The sequence below is a fragment of the Panulirus ornatus genome, chromosome 16 (assembly GCF_036320965.1).
Source record: "Panulirus ornatus isolate Po-2019 chromosome 16, ASM3632096v1, whole genome shotgun sequence".
Classification (NCBI taxonomy): Eukaryota; Metazoa; Arthropoda; class Malacostraca; order Decapoda; family Palinuridae; genus Panulirus; species Panulirus ornatus.
The window spans coordinates 35,025,179-35,043,411 of record NC_092239.1 but is presented as its reverse complement, the minus strand read 5'-3'; the positions used below and the strand labels follow the sequence as shown (position 1 = coordinate 35,043,411).

Below are 18,233 nucleotides of genomic sequence, written 5' to 3'. Positions count from 1 at the left end.
AAGGCTTGGTAGCCAATATCCGAGACTCAGCAAGGCTTGGTAGCCAATACCCGAGACTCAGCAAGGCTTGGTAGCCAATACCCGAGACTCAGCAAGGCATGGTAGCCAATATCCGCGACTCAGCAGGGCTTGGTAGCCAATATCCGAGACTCAGTAAGGCTTGGTAGCCAATATCCGAGACTCAGCAAGGCTTGGTAGCCAATATCCGAGACTCAGCAACACCTGGTAGCCAGTACTCGAGACCCTTGACCTGGTAGCCAGTACACGAGACTCAGTGACTTGGTAGCTAGTATTCGAAACCCAAAAGCTGAGACCCAATGCCTCGAGACCCCTAGAAGCAATACTCGATACCCAAGGCGTTGGATTCGAACCCCGAGACCCCGTATGCAAGGACACAACACACCACAACCGCACCTTTTTATGGATCAGCCCAGAAAAAAAAAAATTATTCTACAGCCTTAGTTCTAATGGAGGGAAACGAGGCCTTAAGCCACCATGCTCAACCCCAGGTATTATAACCCTTGCGTATCTGCACCATAGAGGAGGTTGTGGACGAGGAGGATCAGCACCTGAGGTTGGAGACACAGTGTGTCAGGACGGGGGACAGAGATCCCGTATGCTGGCCTGTGGTCACCTTTATAGGGGCGCCTTCGTCCCGACCCCGTCCCAGGACCACAGTCACACGACTCCTCATCTTAGCCCAGCCACCACCCACGTACATCACTCCCACATTAAACCCACCCCAGGTGGGTGAGGCGTGTAGTAACTGGCGCTTTATGGGGTAGCATAGGGCACCCTAGTGTGGTGGTAGTACCCACAATACATGGCCTGAGGGCAAGGATAAGGGTGGGAAGATGTCCCGAAGACTCTACTGTTAAGATCCATCAGGCCACCGCCGCCTCCACACACTCTTTCGCTCCGTATGTGTTCTGGAGCCACAGTTGACCCCGTCAGTTCAATAATTCCTTCCACTTCACCCTCAGGATATTCTTCGACTTAGATTTTCCCTTGAGAACTCCTAGAAAATGCTTTTTTTTTTGAGGAGATCGGGTCGAAAAATCAAGAAGACTCTGCCATTTCAAGAGAATATCTTAGTTGCCATGAGTTCCCCAATGTTTACAATGGACAGCAACGAGACCTAGTGGTGTGGAGGGCGCCGGACGGGACGACCCACACCAGAGGGTCGTCCTCGATTCGGAATATGGCTTCGTCGTGCCAGATACTTCCAGGGTGTACGTGTTATGTCTTTCAGTCATGCCAGATTCTGAAGGCTCCTAGATCAGGATGATGAGGACCTCCTGTGATCCTGTGGTGAAGTAGGCGAAGTGAAGGGTGCAGGGGTAAGGAGCCACGGCTAATGGATTGGTATCGTACCATTGGGGTAAGGGGTTGACCTCTCCATACGGGATGTTGAGGGTGCTGCACACCTTTTGTGATGTGATTGGACACTGCGACGCTCAGGGACCAGTGGTGGTGTGGACGGTGTTGTCAGCCCAGCTGTTGGATAACTGTGGTGTCAGCTCCCTACGCTGAGTGTCCAGCTGACAACAGCGTGAGTCCATTTTGTGTGTACTCTCCTTTAATCAGCGTCACGGTCTATGAGACGCGCGTCATCCATTCCCCTTTGTTGTGGGGTGAGTCAGATACGCTGTAGATGTCATCCAATCCCCCTCCTGTGGATGATGAATCCCATGCAGTCATCTTCAACACCTTCAAGTTCACATTCAGTTGGCTACAGACAGTATATACTCAGTAAGTTCACTGGTCTCTTTACAGTAAGGTGGCGCTGGCGTGTTGGGTCGTGAGGAGATCTACAGTAACACACGAGTGTTTCATGATGGTCAGGGGGACCTCCCCATGGAACACTCGTCCTGCAACACCCTCCACAACATGGTCAGGGGACTACGCTGTGAAACACTGGGGGCTACGCAACACTCACTACATCACCGTTTATCGTAGATTTTGTCTCGTTTGTGTAGTCTTATATTGTGTATGAGGTTGTCTCTGTGTTCTTAGAGTGGGGCGGGATTGGTCGGGGCAACCCCGTGGTATCTTGAGGGACCCGCTGTGTCTCGTACAACGTTGTCTTTCCATATCTTTTACCTTAGGGACAGGACGGGTTCCCCCAGAGACATGGCGGATGCGCTAATTTCCATAACGCCCTCTGCCGCCGACCCCGAGGCATCGACGGGGTCGTGATGGTTCGTCTGGGCTTCGGACGAGTGAATCAGACGCCTCATACCAGGAATACGGGAAGCAGGACGTCAGGGCGACAGAGGCGTATGTGGTGGAAACCATCTGCAGGAGGGTATCAGGGGCAAGGATGCTTGAAAGGGAAAAAGGTGGAGGAGCCATCTCTGGGGAACAGTGAAAAGGTGGAGTGTGTGTATGTGTGTGTGTGGCGGAGCATAGGACGGTGTGTGTGTGTGTGTGTGTGTGTGTGGCGCCGAGGAAGGAGTTATTAATGCCGGAAAAACATCTAATCTTGCTTTTCCCACGCCAGTGTTCCCACTTAGAGCCGAAACGAGCCGGTGCGTCCACCACTGCACATCAACATGTTCATACTGTTGCTTCACATGCTCGTGCCTCATATGTTTTTTTTTTTTTTATATCCTCGTCGTTGTTGGATGATTTTTGTTTCTTTTTTCCTTGTCTGACTCTCACAAGTTAATCCAGACACTTGAGAGTATACGACATACGTCGATACTGTTGGGTTTAATCCCAAGTGGTGAGAGGGCGATTGGACAGGCTTGGGCTAGGTCAGGAGTGCTGAGAGAATAGCAGGTCATGTCAGGATAAATTGAGTGTGGTGAGAAGGCTTTTAGGCCAGGCCTGGCCAGGTCAGGGATGGTAGGCAGTGGGCCAAGTCTGGGCAAATCAGGGATGGTCGGCAGTGGGCCAAGTTTGGCCCAATGAGGGATGGTGGGCAGTGGGCCAAGTCTGGCCAGGCTAGGGGTGGTGAGAGATGTAGCAACGGCAGGAAAAACCTGACTGAGGGACAGTCCTTCGGGCCACAAGGGAGGGCGGAGGGCTGCTCGAGTCCAGAGCTCGGTGAGGGTCGTGGCTGGCCGGCAGCAGGGTTACGACAGCAGTAGTACGAGCGTCAGTCGCGTAACCAATGCATTACGACCCGTGGGACGGACATATGTCTGGGCTGCGACGCAGGCTTCACACACACACACACACACACACACACACACACACACACACACACACACACACACGACTAACGCCTCTTCCCCTCGCCCATCACAATTTCACGCCCACAAGAGCATTCGTGGTCAGTGGCCCGAAAAGTTGCGTCGTTTTGTACACCCGGAACAATTGTTATAAACTTGATGTCTCTTCCCTCGGCGCAATTTTCTTTTTCTTTATCTAATTACTTTAGACGTGAGCTGAAAAGCCCCTCCGGGAATTTGATGCGGAGGATGTTTGACACACTTCAAGAGGAGGAGGTCAAAAGAAGGTCTCGCTCTTCACGTAGGCATTGTGAGGAATCATTTCTATGTGAATTCGACATGGTATACAGCGTGCTACAGTATATCTGTACTGTGTGTGCGTCTACACAACTCTTGAGTTAATTTGCGTGGAAGTGCTACTGTTGTGGGTTCATGTACGCATGAGTGGGTGTGTGTTTGTGTCAGCGTGTGTATAAAGGGTAGTGATGGGTGGTAAGGGGGCTGGTCTGTGGTGTCGGGAGGGCACTGAGTGAGGGTAGGAAGGGAGGGGAGTGGATGAGGGCTGGTAGGGAGGGGAGAGGATGTGGGCTGGTCGGGAAGAGTGGATGAGGGCTGGTAGGGAGTGGAGTGGATGAGGGCTGGTAGGGATGGGAGTGGATGAGTTCTGGTCGGGAGTGGAGTGGATGAGGGCTGGTAGGGAGTGGAGTAGATGAGGGCTGGTCGGGAGGGGAGTGGATGAGGGCTGGTAGGGAGGGGAGTAGATGAGGGCTGGTAGAGAGGGGAGGCGATGAGGGCTGGTAGGGAGGGGAGTGGATGAGGACTGAGCGGGGGGAGCAAAGGTTAACAACAGCTGGTCAGGGAAGATGACCCTATTTGACCCAGCCTTAACAATGGCCCGACACGCCGTTCGTCGCGCAACCCCCAGCGTTTGACCCATCAAATTGGCAGCTGGGACATCACCACCGTGGACGACTGTTAGCCAGTAGGCCTAGGAGCCACTGTTGGCCAGAGCGTGGAGGAGTGTGTTGAAGACACAGCGAACAGCTGGAGCATGTCGGGGAAGGCTGGAGCATAATGCTTGCCCTCAGACACCACTGAGGAGGGTGATGCTCACCAGGTAGCCCTCAAATTAACTATATTGTTCGTCGTAAATGTTGATTCGAACAGGAATCCCTGACCTCCTCAGGGAGTGGATAGGGTGGATGGGGGATGCGCAGGGTTGATGCTCCTTGATTAGGGAACGTCATACAATCTATTCGAGTCCACAGAAACATGTGAGGTTGGCGTACAACGGTGTGCCGTCTTCTACTCCATGGTGTCCCGATTTTGTGTCGCCCTCTCCCTGCCGGCCCCCCTGTTGGGTTAATTAGTGAGGTAATGGGTCAGGCTGGCCATACGTCTTAGACAGGGTCGTCAGGACCTGCCCTCCTCCCCTCCCATCCTCCCTCTCTCTCTTTCATCCCTCCGTTGTCTTCCGTCGGGGCTCTGGTGCTGCCGGGCCTCACCCCGCTCCCGTGTCCAGGCCTCACACCCTGCTGTGGTAAGGAGGACATCATCTCAGGATCTCTATACACGCCATGACTTATATTGTAATGACAGCGTACCCTCATTACCCAATTATCTATTCATGCTGTACGGGGAGGGAGTTCCTCCACACTCGTGGGAGCTCCGTCATCACTTCAGCTGTCTCTATCATACTTTTCAAACATCTGTTTGCTTGTTCACATTCACAACTTCCTCAGTCTCTTCATTCCGTTCATCCGCTGCTCTATCTATAGAAGTACTTCTTTACAGCTTTTCTAGTAAGTTTCTTGCTTAATTTCATGTTCTGTCCTTTGGTTGTTCTGTCCTGGCGTCTTTCGAAGTAATGGTCACGGTTGATGTCATCGAACTGGTTTGGTTTTTGTTTATCCTCGTCTGGTGTTGTCCCTGAAGTTACTGGATGTTTGGGGATTGTTGTCAAGGGGGGGCGTGACTGCCAACAGATGGGCGGTGACCATCTCCGGCAAGATGTTGGCCACAGTGAGGGGGGCCCCAGATGGGTGTCAGGAGTGGACGTTGGAGGAAGGGTACTGGCGGCCGAGAGTCTTCCACGGAGATGATCGCTCCTCATCTGTCGACACCTCCAACTGCCGGTGAGACGTTGCGTACTGGGAGGGGCAGCAGGAGGTGACGGGGTGAGGTGGTCGTGGGGTGGGGGAGGGATGAATCCCGTGAATGGGGCTGAGGGGGAGAGAAAGGGGAGCGGGAATGGGAGTGGCGGAGGCGTTTGTAGAGTGAAAGAATAGGGGGAGGTGCGTGTGGGGGTGGGTGGGTGATGGAGCGGTAGCGGAGGGACGGGATGGTCCAACCAGGCAATATGTGAGGTGGACGGTCAAGCGTCGGTCTGATAGACATTGGTCGCCTGCTGTGGGGGTGGCCGTCGTTTTATTACCCTCCCCCCAAGACACGACCGGGTTTAACCTGTATTGTCGTCCCGGATACAGGTGACAGTCCGTCCACCATCCCCGTCCAGTGGCACCCACCCCGAGCCTCGTACCTCAAAGCCACGGCCCACGAAAAGGAAATTGACTCTCCCGCTCAGCTGAAGATAGCCATGTATTTATAGCCAAATGACTCCTTTGTGGCGGGTCTGGGAGTGTGAGTGTGTATAGACTGTGTGTCCCACGGCCCTGGTAGCCGACCGGTCGTTGCTGGCCCCAAGCTGCTGGCCAGGCCAGGCCAGGCCAACGTCAACATTGCTGGTGCCCCCACCTTAAGTCCTCTCATTACCTGTTCGTCGTAATCATTTCTAATCTGTTAATTACTATAGTCTTTCCTCTCATTTTCTCTCTGCTCCAACTCTGCATATTCTCTCGTCTCTATACGTTTTTTTTTTCCTTCCCTCTTTTTGTGTATGTACTCCAGTTTCTCCGTCTCTGCTGACTCTTCTTCCCCTGTTCCCTCCCTTTTATCATCCTCTTCCAAATGCTCCTAATGACACGCGCCCGCCCTCCGTCTCTCTCCCATCCCGTACCGACTCCTCTGTTTCGACAGGGAGAGACAGAGGGTTTGTCACCACTTCCACCTCGAGTTTACCGGTACCTCACACATGTCACTGTTCAGTCCACAACTATCCATACGTCCCTTTGCCGTCTGTCTCTGTCTGTCTGTCTGTCTGTCTCTGTCTGTGTGTCTGTCTGTCTGTCTGTCTGTCTCTCTCTCTCTCTCTCTCTCTCTCTCTCTCTCTCTCTCTCTCTCTCTCTCTCTCTCTCTCTCTCTCTCTCTCTCTCTCTCTCTCTCTCTCTCTCTCTCTCTCTCTCCACATCCACTCGTCAAATATCCCCCCCCCTGTGTGTGTGTGTGTGTGTGTGTGTGTGTGTATGCAGCGGATGCGGAGGCCGAGTACCGCGAATTGAGAGGCGATCTTACGGGAGACGACCTCCTGCAGGAGCGAGGGGTCCGGGGCCCCTTTCCCCCAGGAAGGAGACAGTAAGGAGGAGCGGCACGCCAGCCACCCAGTAATCTAATGGAGGGCTTCTGGGCCGCACCTGATCACATTTACCTCACATTTACCCCTCAAGTTTACCCCCAAGGCTGCACTCAGAGGCCCCTCACCGTCACGGCAGCCGAGGGAGGAGGAGAGTATTGCATTATCCTGGTTAGATTACATTCCTCCCACTTTCCTTGTGTGTCTTTGAGGATAATCAAATTACCTTCTGCGTTCCAGGAGAAATTATCTTGTCACTGATTACGTTGAATGCTGATGATTCGAGATATTTTGTAAGTGACCGCTTGGGTTGTGAGTTGTTGACGCCGCTGCTGTTCTTGTTGTCGTGTTTGTGAGCCTCTGCTGCTGGTGTTATTGTCGTGGTTGTGAGCCTCTGCTGCTGGTGTTATTGTCGTGGTTGTGAGCCTCTGCTGCTGGTTTTATTGTCGTGGTTGTGAGCCTCTGATACTGCTGCTGTTGTTGTCGTGGTTGTAGACTTCTGATGCACTTGGCGTGATGTCACGATGCTTGTTGTAGTGGGAGCGGGCTCGCTTCCTCCCTCCCTCCGGCCTTAGGCCACAAAGGGGAAGCTTGAGGCCATATATATATATATATATATATATAAACACTTCCTTATCACCAACGGCGTTGTATCTTCCATTCCTCCGTGTCTGTCTGTCCCCGTCATCACATCCCCTCCTCTCCTCTTCTTCGTCGTTCAGTGTACGTCCGTTTTCCATCCACCATATAGTCCAGGATCCTCTCTGTAGCCCTGTCCATCCTGGGCGGCCCCCGGAGACGACGCGTCTCACTCCTACGCCGTCAGTTCCTCCCGCCGCGCCATGGCCGGCCTCGAGAGGCGGGCCCCGATCGTGGTCGCTATCCCTGATATCCAGCCAAATTACAGAGTCGAGTCTGGGACTAAAGAGGTAATGATACCCAATCGCTGGGGGTAATGTTGAGCTTGGCGGTCATTACGTAGTTCAGTAGTTAAGGTACGAGGGTGGAAGGGTGAAGGTTGAGGGCGTGTGGCAGGGGGTTGGGTCTGGTAAGTGATCAGGTGTTGAAGTATCAGATGATGATCCTGATGGTAGGGGTTGAGGCAGTGATGATGCTGGGACTGTCCGTGTGTAGGTCACCTCCGGGTTTTTTGTACACCCTTCTCCAAACGAGTCTGGGAATAATTTGGTGGATTTTAAGGGATATTAATTGAGATTTTTCCCCCTATAGTGGATTTTAAGGGATATGAATGAGATTTTTTTCCTCCTTTAGTGGATTTTAAGGGATATTAATGAGATATCTTCCCCTTAGGTGAATTTTAAGGGATATTAATGAGATATCTTCCCCCTTAGGTGAATTTTAAGGGATATTAATGAGATTTTTCTCCCTTTGGTGAATATGAAGGGATATCAAAGAGATTTTTTTGTCCCTCTCTAACCATCTTGTTCAAGCACAGATATACCAAGATTTGAGCTGGTGGTGCAATCTATTTCCATCTACCTGACCGTAGGTCTGGTCATGCCAGGCAGCTGGCCGTCCTGTGGATGGTGGTGGTCCTTCCTCTTCTCTGGAGAATCAGAATTTGAAGCAGCTGTCCATGAAGAAACTGGAAACTTGGTTGTTTCGCGAGTGAAGAAACTGGTAACTAGGTTGATGGCCTGGTCTTTGACTCGACCTGAGATGGTCAGGTTAAAAAAAAAATAAAGGCCAGAATATCATACCCAAGGATCGTGTTGTCTCGTTCGAGGATCGTACCGTCTCGCTCAAGGATCGTACCGTCTCGCTCGAGGGTCGAAGTCGTGTCCAAAGGTCATGCCCTTCGTTTCCGAGGGTCGTACAGTCGTCTGCAAGGGTCACGACGTTGAGTTTAAGGGCTGAGAGTGTACGTCCATCTTAAGATTATATTATTATATCATATTATATGTAGGTTTGGTGGTCCGTTCGCTGGTGTCTCGTTCGCTGGTGGGTCGTTCGCTGGTGGGTCGTTCGCGGGTGGGTCGCTCGCTGGGGACTCCTGCACACTGGTCTTCCTCAGGGGGAGGCATCCCGTGCCATTTACCCTTTCCAGTGCGTTCCAAACCGGTTAATACAGGGGTCATGTCCCTCCGCCTCTCCCGGCCAGTGTGACCCAAAACCTCGACGGCCTTTTGTTGGAAAGCCTCGAGAGAAGAAGCGAAACTTTAGTTATGGAGGAGGTTTTCTTTGTGTAATATGTCAGGAGTTATACGAGTGTCGAGTCTCGGTAACGTTAATCTCGTTTTTTCTTCTTTTTTTACGTTCTTTTTTTACACGATTTACACTTGCATTCCACGTTGCAGTATTTTCCTGAATCATAGGTATTGACTTTGTACTTTTTCGGCCGAAGTACTTAGGGAATTACCTGCTCAGGAGTGTTGGTTGAAGGTTGTGGCCTGGGTTATGGCCACAACTGATGAGGGTTATTGGTCTGATGTGGCCCCGGAGCATGGCCACACTCCACCAAGGTTCATTAGCTGGGTGTGGCTAGAAGTATGGCCACATCCGACCGAAATATTTGTTAGGATGGCCACATACGGCCATAGATGTTAGGTAAGGTCAGGTCTGGGATCATGGGCCACATCTCTTGACTGGCCTTCCTCGTGGCGTTAGGTGGCTATACGGTCGTCATTGTATAGCCTCCTGGGGACATCAGTGCTCAAGAACTGACCGATCTGCTTGGTGAAGCTCTGGTAGGACTTCCTGGGCCTCGGGTCTTGTCAGACCTGCTGTACAAAAGTAAGGAATCGAATTTGAGAGACTCGAAGTAGGAATCTTGATTTCTCTTTCTCATGACAGGGCTACAGGGTGTGATCAGTAGGTTGGTTGGGGTTCTGATGATGGTGGTGTGGGTGTGAGGAGTGAGGCGGTGTCTGTGATGGTGTGGGTGTGAGGAGTGAGGCGGTGTATGTGATGGTGTGGGTGTGAGGAGTGAGGCGGTGTATATGTGAATGAGTGTGATTACGTAATTGTAATTACCTTTATGTACAGGGGTGAGGAGGAAGGGCAGGCAGTAGTGGTGTCTTTGGAGGCGGTGTCAGCGCCCGTCACTCTGTGGTAGTGGTAGTGGTGATGGTGTGGTATAGTGTGGTGTGGGCGCCGGTGATGCTGTCGAAGCACTATGGTGCACGGGAGCCTCTCGGGTGTGTGTGTGTGTGTGTGTGTGTGTGTGTGTGTGTGTGTGTGTGTGTGTGTGTGTATGTGTGTCATGGTTCATCCGTGGTCTGGGTTCCTGACATAGTGGCTGCCAGTGTCGAGGTGGGAGCAGTGAGCAACATGGGTTAACACTGCGGACGGTGATGGAGGCTAGGCTAGGTTGGAGGAGGACATGGGGGATGGGGTGGGTTTGGTCGGTCGTGAGGCAGAGCGACCACCATTAATCAGACGGGTGGCGAGCCGGAGTGATATTGCGTGCCGCCCTTCCATGCCACCCACCCCCACTGCCGCCCACCGCCGGTCCATATTGGCAGCTCCACTAATTGTCGCTGGTCCATTAATAACAGCGACGCTCCGGCATCGCCCGCGCTTCGTTTGTCACTCCCGCCACTTTTGATAACTGGCCCAAACTTGGCACAGGGGAATGTAATGAGTACCACCAACCACCCGCCCCACCTCACTCCCACAGAGTTGTCTTCTGCTGCCCACTGCTTGCAAGTCGGCCAGTCTCCTGCTTTTGTCATCTGCTCCGCGCTTCGCCATCCCACTGCCCCTGTAACCTGCTGGCTACGACAACCCATCTACTGCTGTATCATGCTGGCTCAATGTTTTTGTAATCAGCTAACGTGTTGCACGCTGACTTCCGTAACTTGAAAGGTGACAGGAAAACTTCTGTGCTGGAAGTGGGACACTGATGTTGCTGTAACGTGCTGAACTCAGGAATCTCTGTATTGCTGTAGGTTGCTGAATTCTGCAGGATGTCAGCAAGGGCAGGCGAAGAACGCAAGCGGAAGTACGTTCCACGACGCAAGCACAACACTGGGAGCAGGTCATGCACGACTTGATATGGTAACCTTGGCAGGTCCTCCTGTGCAGGCAGCAGGTACAGGCCAACGACTCAAAAGACCAGCTGCTCTACAGACCAGGGCCTTAAGAACCAGCTGCTGTACAGGCCAGCACTTCAAGAACCATCTGATGTACAGGCCAGGTCATCCCCCTCGCCATGATCGCTTCCAGTGAACAAAGATATACATCATGAACATATATATATATATATATATATATATATATATATATATATATATATATATATATATATATATATATATATATATATATATATATATATATATATAATTTCACTGATCACATCGGATAACCAGAAGTTGTTACCAATTGGAACTTAGGTTGTTTTTTTTAACAACTTCAGCAAGAAACCTTCCTATAACTTCCCATCACCAACGTGCTATTTTCCCTTCCCCAGGCACATAGCCCATCAACTGGCTGCCCATCACTAACGTGATATTCTCCCTTCCCCATGCACGCCCCATCCATCAACTGCCTGCCCATCACTAACGTGATATTCTCCCTTCCTCAGGCACCCCCATCAACCGGCTGCCCATCATGGCCAAGCAGGTGCTGGACCTGTATGAGCTGTATAACCTGGTGGTGGCTCGTGGCGGTCTGGTCGACGTCATCAACAAGAAACTGTGGCAGGAGATCATCAAGGGCCTCAAACTGCCCTCCTCCATCACCAGCGCCGCCTTCACCCTCAGAACACAGTAAGTTCCTCCTTCAACACTGTCTCCTTCACCCTCCAACGCTGGCACTACCCTCAGAACTCAGTAAGTTCCTCCTCCAACACTTCTCTTCACCCTCCCACGCTGGCACTACCTTCAGAACTCGGTAAGCTTATCCTCCAACACTGTCATCATCCTCAGAAGCCAGTAACGTCCTCCTCCAACACTGCCACCACTCTCAGAAGCCAGTAACGTCCTCCTCCAACACTGCCACCACCCTCAGAACCCAGTAAGGTTCTCCTCCAACATTGCCACCACTCTCAGAAGCCAGTAACGTCCTCCTCCAACTCTGTCACCACCCTCAGAACTCGGTAAGCTCCTCCTCCAACACTGTCATCACCCTTAGAATCCAGTAAGGTCCTCCTCCAACATTTTAAGAACACGTTGAAGAACTGCAGTATCTGGTGGTGGTGGTGGTGTTCAGTCTCCCACAATTACTCCAACCCAGTTCTGGCTACACCTTCAGAACGTTACTGGAAACTCTCATCTTTACATTCCACCACCACGTCATCAACATCATCATCATCATCATCATCATCGTCGTCATCATCATCATCATTATCATCATCATTATCATCATCATCATCATCATCATCATTATCATCATCATCATCATCATCATCATCAGCATCATATAAATCCCAAAGATTCCTCCTTACGGGACGCCTGCTGCTGTATCACACCAGGTAGGGCGAGACCAGACTATCAGAAAGGCATAGACCAACTGGTCTTCTTCTGGTCAGCATAGGCCATCATGAGATCCGACCAAACCAGTTTCCAACTGAGCCCCATGAGGTCAAAGGGCATCCCTCTGGGTCAGACTAGCCCAGCCTCGGGGTGAGACCAGGTCACTGGCAGTGCCGGAGAGATGCACTCACACCCCGAGACTGTGCGGGAGGAAGCGCTTATGATCCAACGTAATCCCAGCCCCATCTATCCCACTCACCTCTCGAGGGCTTCTATCCCACGTCTTCCCGTCCCTTTCCAGATCCCACCTCTCGCTCTCTTCCCTATCCTTCCTTTCCCTTCGCATCTCCGTCCCGCTTCTCCCAGCACGTTCCCATTCCGTGCCTTCCCACGGCCGCCCATCGCGGGGAATTGAGGTGTGCATTAGTGATGAGCTGAGCCACAGACCCCTTGCCATCCCACCTCCCGGCTCTGGCCTGCAGCAGAGAGGTGGTGTTAGGGTGGGTGAGTGAGACGTTGCAGTGATGTGGGGTGTGAGGGGAGGACGGGTGGTGTGTTACCGTCCTAGTGAGGTATGAGGTGTAATGCGTAGAATAGCTGTGCTGTGATGAGACGGTCAATGAGTCTTATCCCCGTACTTAAAGAGTAATGAGATGATGAGAGAGATAATGAGACACCTTATACTTTCGTCGTCTGCCAGTGAAATTTTCTTTTACTATAGGTCTTCAAAAATCTCGTGGATGATCTCTAGGATCAAGACTAAACCTTATCACTCACCCGTACTCCAAGCGTGTGTGTATACTTGTAGGCTTGGGCCTCTGGTTTTGGTCAGCATTGGAACATAGCTGCACGACGTAGGGTGATTCCTCAACCCATCTAAACACTTGCTTCGTTGCGCCCCCATCCATTTTCTATGTCAGAGGCTCCGATCATGGAAAACGGGTCCCTCAATTGAGGCCAGGCCTTCGATCAAGCATGAAAAGAGATGAGAGAAGCAAAGAGATAAGAAAGGAAAGATAATCTCTTCTTAAGAGGTTTGGAGGAAAGGGGAAAACTTACTTTAAAAAAAAAAAGGGTGCTGGGGGGTAGGTGCTGGGAGAACTATGAGACGGTGAAGAGTTGCAGAGCTTGGCGGTGTAAGGGGGGGGGGGGGAATAATCAGACACTGCCAAAGCATCGCACTAACCCTCGTAATAGGTTGGAGGGCGATGTATTAACTGCAGTAGGAGATTGTAGAGCGAGGTATTAACTGCAGTAGGAGATGGTAGAGCGAGGTATTAACTGCAGTAGGAGATTGTAGAGCGATGTATTAACTGCAGTAGGGGATTGTAGAGCGAGGTATTAACTACAGTAGGAGATTGTAGAGCGAGGTATTAACTGCAGTAGGAGATGGTAGAGCGATATATTAACTGCAGTAGGAGATGATAGAGCGAGGTATTAACTGCAGTAGGAGACTGAAGAGCGAGGTATTAACTGCAGTAGGGGATTGTAGAGCGATGTATTAACTGCAGTAGGGGATTATAGAGTGATGTATTAACTGCCGTATGGAATTGTAGAGAGATGTATTAACTGCAGTAGGGCATTGTAGAGAGATGTATCATCTACCTCACAGGGCCTGGGGGGGATTTATCCACTACACTAGTGGGCTGCAGAGGGATGTATTAACTACAGTAGCAGGCTTTTAGGGCGATAGATTAACTACAGTAGCGGGCTTGAAGAGATGCATTAACTCCAGTAGTGGACCCCATTTAGAGCCAATGTATTAAACTACAGTAGAGGAACAGTTGAGGGTCAATACATCAACAAGAACAGCAGAGGACCTATACAGTGGATACATTACCCACGTCAACGGGTCTGAGTGAGGGAACAGGAGTGGTATAAGCGTCTTCGGGAGGGGCGAGGGGTTGATGACGGGGGGTTTGGAAAGACAGAACCACCCACCGCCCCGCCTCGCCATTGCTATCCATTTAAATATTTGGTCGAGAACATACATTATGCATAGCAGCCCTGGTGGCACAGCCGCCAGCAGCGAGGGATCGCTATGTTCCTCTCTCTCTCTCTCTCTCTCTCTCTCTCTCTCTCTCTCTCTCTCTCTCTCTCTCTCTCTCTCTCTCTCTCTCTCATAGCCGCGTCAGGTCCCCCACACCTCCTTCACCTCCCCTCCTCCTCCTCCTCCTCCTCCTCCTCCTCCTCCTCCTCCCAGCGTAATGATGCGCTGTCTGGACTGTATGCAAATTAGGCGGCGTATTACATGTGTAATTATAATGGCATTAATGACTGTTGTTTTTTGGGGCTCCGTGGGGTCAGCACATAGATCGGGGGACCCCGCTCCCTCAAGGTTTGGGGACGCGAGGGGAAACTGGGATATTTTGGGATGGTTCTGACCTCCTCGTATATGCCAGCTACACTGGTTGCCGGATAGACAACAAGCTGTGCGTCGATAGATGTAATGTGCCATGCAGAAGTAACCGATAGATATGACGTGAAGTGCTTTAAAACCGATAGATATGACGTGACGTGCATTAGAACTGATAGACATGACGTGACGTGCATTAGAACCGATAGACATGACGTGACGTGCATTAGAACCGACAGACATGACGTGACGTACATTAGAACCGATAGACATGACGTGACGTGCATAAGAACCGATAGATATGACGTGACGTGCATTGGAACCGATAGATATGACGTGACGTGCATTAGAACCGATAGACATGACGTGACTACATTAGAAACGATAGACATGACGTGACGTGCATTAGAACCGATGTACATGACGTGACGTGCATTAGAACCGATAGACATGACGTGATACGAAGTGATTATCCGTACGACACGTCACCCTCAACTCAAGACATGAGCACGACAGGAAATGACATGGCTCGTACAAACAACACGTTCTCGATATACATATATCTGGCTTCGTGTTGTACATCAGGGGGGTCAACGCTTCTCTCTTGTACACTGAACAATTAGGGTGTACGTGTGCTTGAACATCTGTCCCCATGTACATGTCAGTTGTGCACATAGATCAGCTCGTATCTGTTGTACATCTGATGTCAGTTTGTCTCTCTTTGTACCTGGGGTTAGCTGGTCTTCGTTGTACATCTGACGTCAGTTTGTCTCTCTTTGTACTTGGGGTTAGCTGGTCTTCGTTGTACATCTGATGTCAGTTTGTCTCTGTTTGTATCTGGCGTTTGGTCTTCGTCGTACATCTGATGTCAGTTTGTCTCTGTTTGTACCTGGGGTTAGCTGGTCTTCGTTGTACATCTGATGTCAGTTTGTCTCTCTTTGTACCTGGGGTCAGCTGGTCTTCGTTGTACATCTGAGATGTTGTGTATGCACTCGTTTGTACACCTAGGAGGAACACCTGCGTGTTCAGCACTGTCGTTATGCGAAGGTGTTGACATTGAACTCCTGCATGTGTTGTATGTGGTTAGTTAGAGCGATGTATGCCCGAATATATCCCCCTATGGAAGGTCTGTCTCATAAGATGTAAGTGTGAGTTGTGAGGTGCAGGGTCTAAGGCGTGGTTTATGAGGTTGAGCACGCGAGGCTTAGGATGTGAGGTAGGGGAATATGTAGAAGATATGAGGTGCGAAGTGTGAGGTTGTGAGTGTTAAGGCATTGAGGTGGAAATCATAAGGTTCCGATGGTGAGGTGGACTGTGAGGCGTCCTGGGGAAGGACGAGGACTTCTCGTATGTCTGAATGAGGTAATTTACCCTCATAAAAACCACGGGTTTGACGGACGGGCAGGTGTCGCACGCGCTCCCTCCTACCCCCCGCACGTGCGGGGCACCAGGCAACGACTGGGTAATTACGTTATCCCGGGAATCTCACGGAACGAAAACTTGATACGGGGTAAATCGTTTACATCCGGAGGTAATTACGGCTGTAAATGCCCCGTTGCTGTCGTCTCTCTCTCTCTCTCTCTCTCTCTCTCTCTCTCTCTCTCTCTCTCTCTCTCTCTCTCTCTCTCTCTCTCTCTCTCTCTCTCTCTCTCTCTCACACTGACTGACTCACCGCAGCGTTGATACGATGCATGCGAATCCTGGAGGAACCATTTGAAAGGGAGATGGAAAGAAGTCGGTCCTCCTCAGCCTGTGGTGCTGCCCTGCAGCTGATGTGTAGACAGGAAACATCTACTGTGGTCAGGGGCGCGCGCGTTTGTGTGCGTGTGTGTGTGTGTGTGTGTGTGGGTGGGTGGGGGTGGGTGTGTGTGTGGGGCCAGCAGCTACGAACAGTTTTATGGATCCTACTTGAGGAAGTGGAGGAAGAAGGAATCTTTCGCACTTATTTAAGGGCAACAGAAGGGCGAGAATCTCTGCCATTTCTTACATTCGAATGTTGGAAATTACCTTGGTATATATATATATTTATGTGTGTGTGTGTGTGTGTGTGTGTGTGTGTGTGTGTGTGTGTGTGTGTGTGTATTCATACGTAAAGTTATTCCAAGAGGTAAAATCATTAGTGAGGTATTTGCGTGTGACTATCATTTGTAAGTTAGAGGGACATAAGTCCCTTTTAGTACATGTGTAAGTATGTATGGGGGGTCATGTGGGGAGAGTGGGAAGACCTTGTAACATGGGTAATTGACGGGGGAGGAGGGCGGGGATAAGTGCCCCCTTAAATGGGGGAACAGTGACACTTGCAGTGAAATATGGACACCTCAGTCCTTGTGTACATAACACGGTACACTCTCTTGCCTTCGTACTTAAGTATACTTATACACCTCACACACTAGAGATAAGTGATTAATTTTGATAGAACCTCAGGAACCCTTTTTGTAGAACTCCAGCAGATTCAAGGATGCGCTCCAATCAGGAGGAGGGTGATGATGACCTCCTTAGGAGCGGGTTAGTTTCTCAACGAGACCGTTACCCACTTTGTGTACCTTACCAGTCAGTGTACCGCAGTCTGTGTACCTTACCAGTCAGTGTACCTCAGTCTGTGAACCTTACCAGTCAGTGTACCTCAGTCTGTGAACCCTACCAGTCAGTGTACCTCAGTCTGTGTACTCTACCAGTTAGTGTACCTCAGTCTGTGTACCTCACTAGTTAGTGTACCTTAGTCTTTGTACCTTACCACTCAGTGCACCTCAGTCTGTGTACCCTACCAGTCAGTGTACCTCAGTCTGTGTACCCTACCAGTCAGTGTACCTCAGTGTTTGTACCCTAACAGTCAGTGTACCTCAGTGTGTACCCTACCAGTCAGTGAACCTCAGTCTGTGTACCCTACCAGTCAGTGTACCTCAGTCTGTGTACCCTACCAGTCTGTGTACCCTACCAGTAGGTGTACCTCAGTGTTTGTACCCTACCAGTCAGTGTACCTCAGTCTGTGTACCTTACCAGTCTGTGTACCTCAGTCAGTGTACCTCAGTCTGTGTACCCTACAGTCAGTGTACCTCAGACTTGTCGTACCATCCCAGGCGCTGTACCACGGGATGTGCACCTGACCAAGCAGTGTATCCTATTGTGCACCTCACCAGACACTGTACCTCACTGTACCCTACCAGTCAGTGTACCTCAGCAGGCATGTGTAGAGGTGACCCTGGCGAGAGAGGAAGGGGGGAATGGAGGGTGCTTGGGGAGGTGGTTGGAGTGGTTGTGGGGGTTGTGGAGTTAGTTGATCATAACGATATATCTCAAACGAATCATATTTATTGTCCAGTTCAACCCGCAGCCACCCACCAGGCTCGTTGCCCAGATGGGTTACGATGGTCTGATTGTCCGGCCCCGGGGACCTCTGATTGTGGGGATGGGGGCCCCAGGCCCAGCCAGACTGGACCACCACGGATTGGTGATTTGGCCCCGGCGGGTTACAACGACATGCACAACACAAACCCTGAGATGTAGTCTGATTGTTAAATGGGGGGACTTTATTAAGCACATTTCACATTTTATTGGCTATATACATTACCATTTGTGAGATGATTATGTGATATTATTAGTCTATATAGCGTGGAGCATGATGGCGCCCGCGATGGGACTGGTTACTTTGATTTACTCGACTGTTTGGCTCCGCAGAGGGAGTATCTCGACGTAAAGAGGTCTAAATGAAGAGGAATCGCGCCTGGGGAGTGAGATAATGTGATGTGCTCCTCTCCCAAACCTTTCTGCCTTGTCTTCTGTCCGCAGTAAGC

At 50.8% G+C, this 18,233-nt stretch overlaps 1 protein-coding gene across 3 annotated transcripts in view; it reads left to right on the top strand.

Moving 5' to 3' along the window:
- The window catches only part of LOC139754242 (AT-rich interactive domain-containing protein 3A-like), a 141,195-nt gene that overhangs the window by 93,700 nt on the left and 29,262 nt on the right, over nucleotides 1–18,233 (top strand). For all 3 annotated transcript variants that reach the window (XM_071671567.1, XM_071671566.1, XM_071671565.1), the window contains one exon: nucleotides 11,198–11,381. In XM_071671567.1, the coding sequence (XP_071527668.1) occupies nucleotides 11,198–11,381 (184 nt within the window). The remainder of the gene's footprint in view (nucleotides 1–11,197; nucleotides 11,382–18,233) is intronic.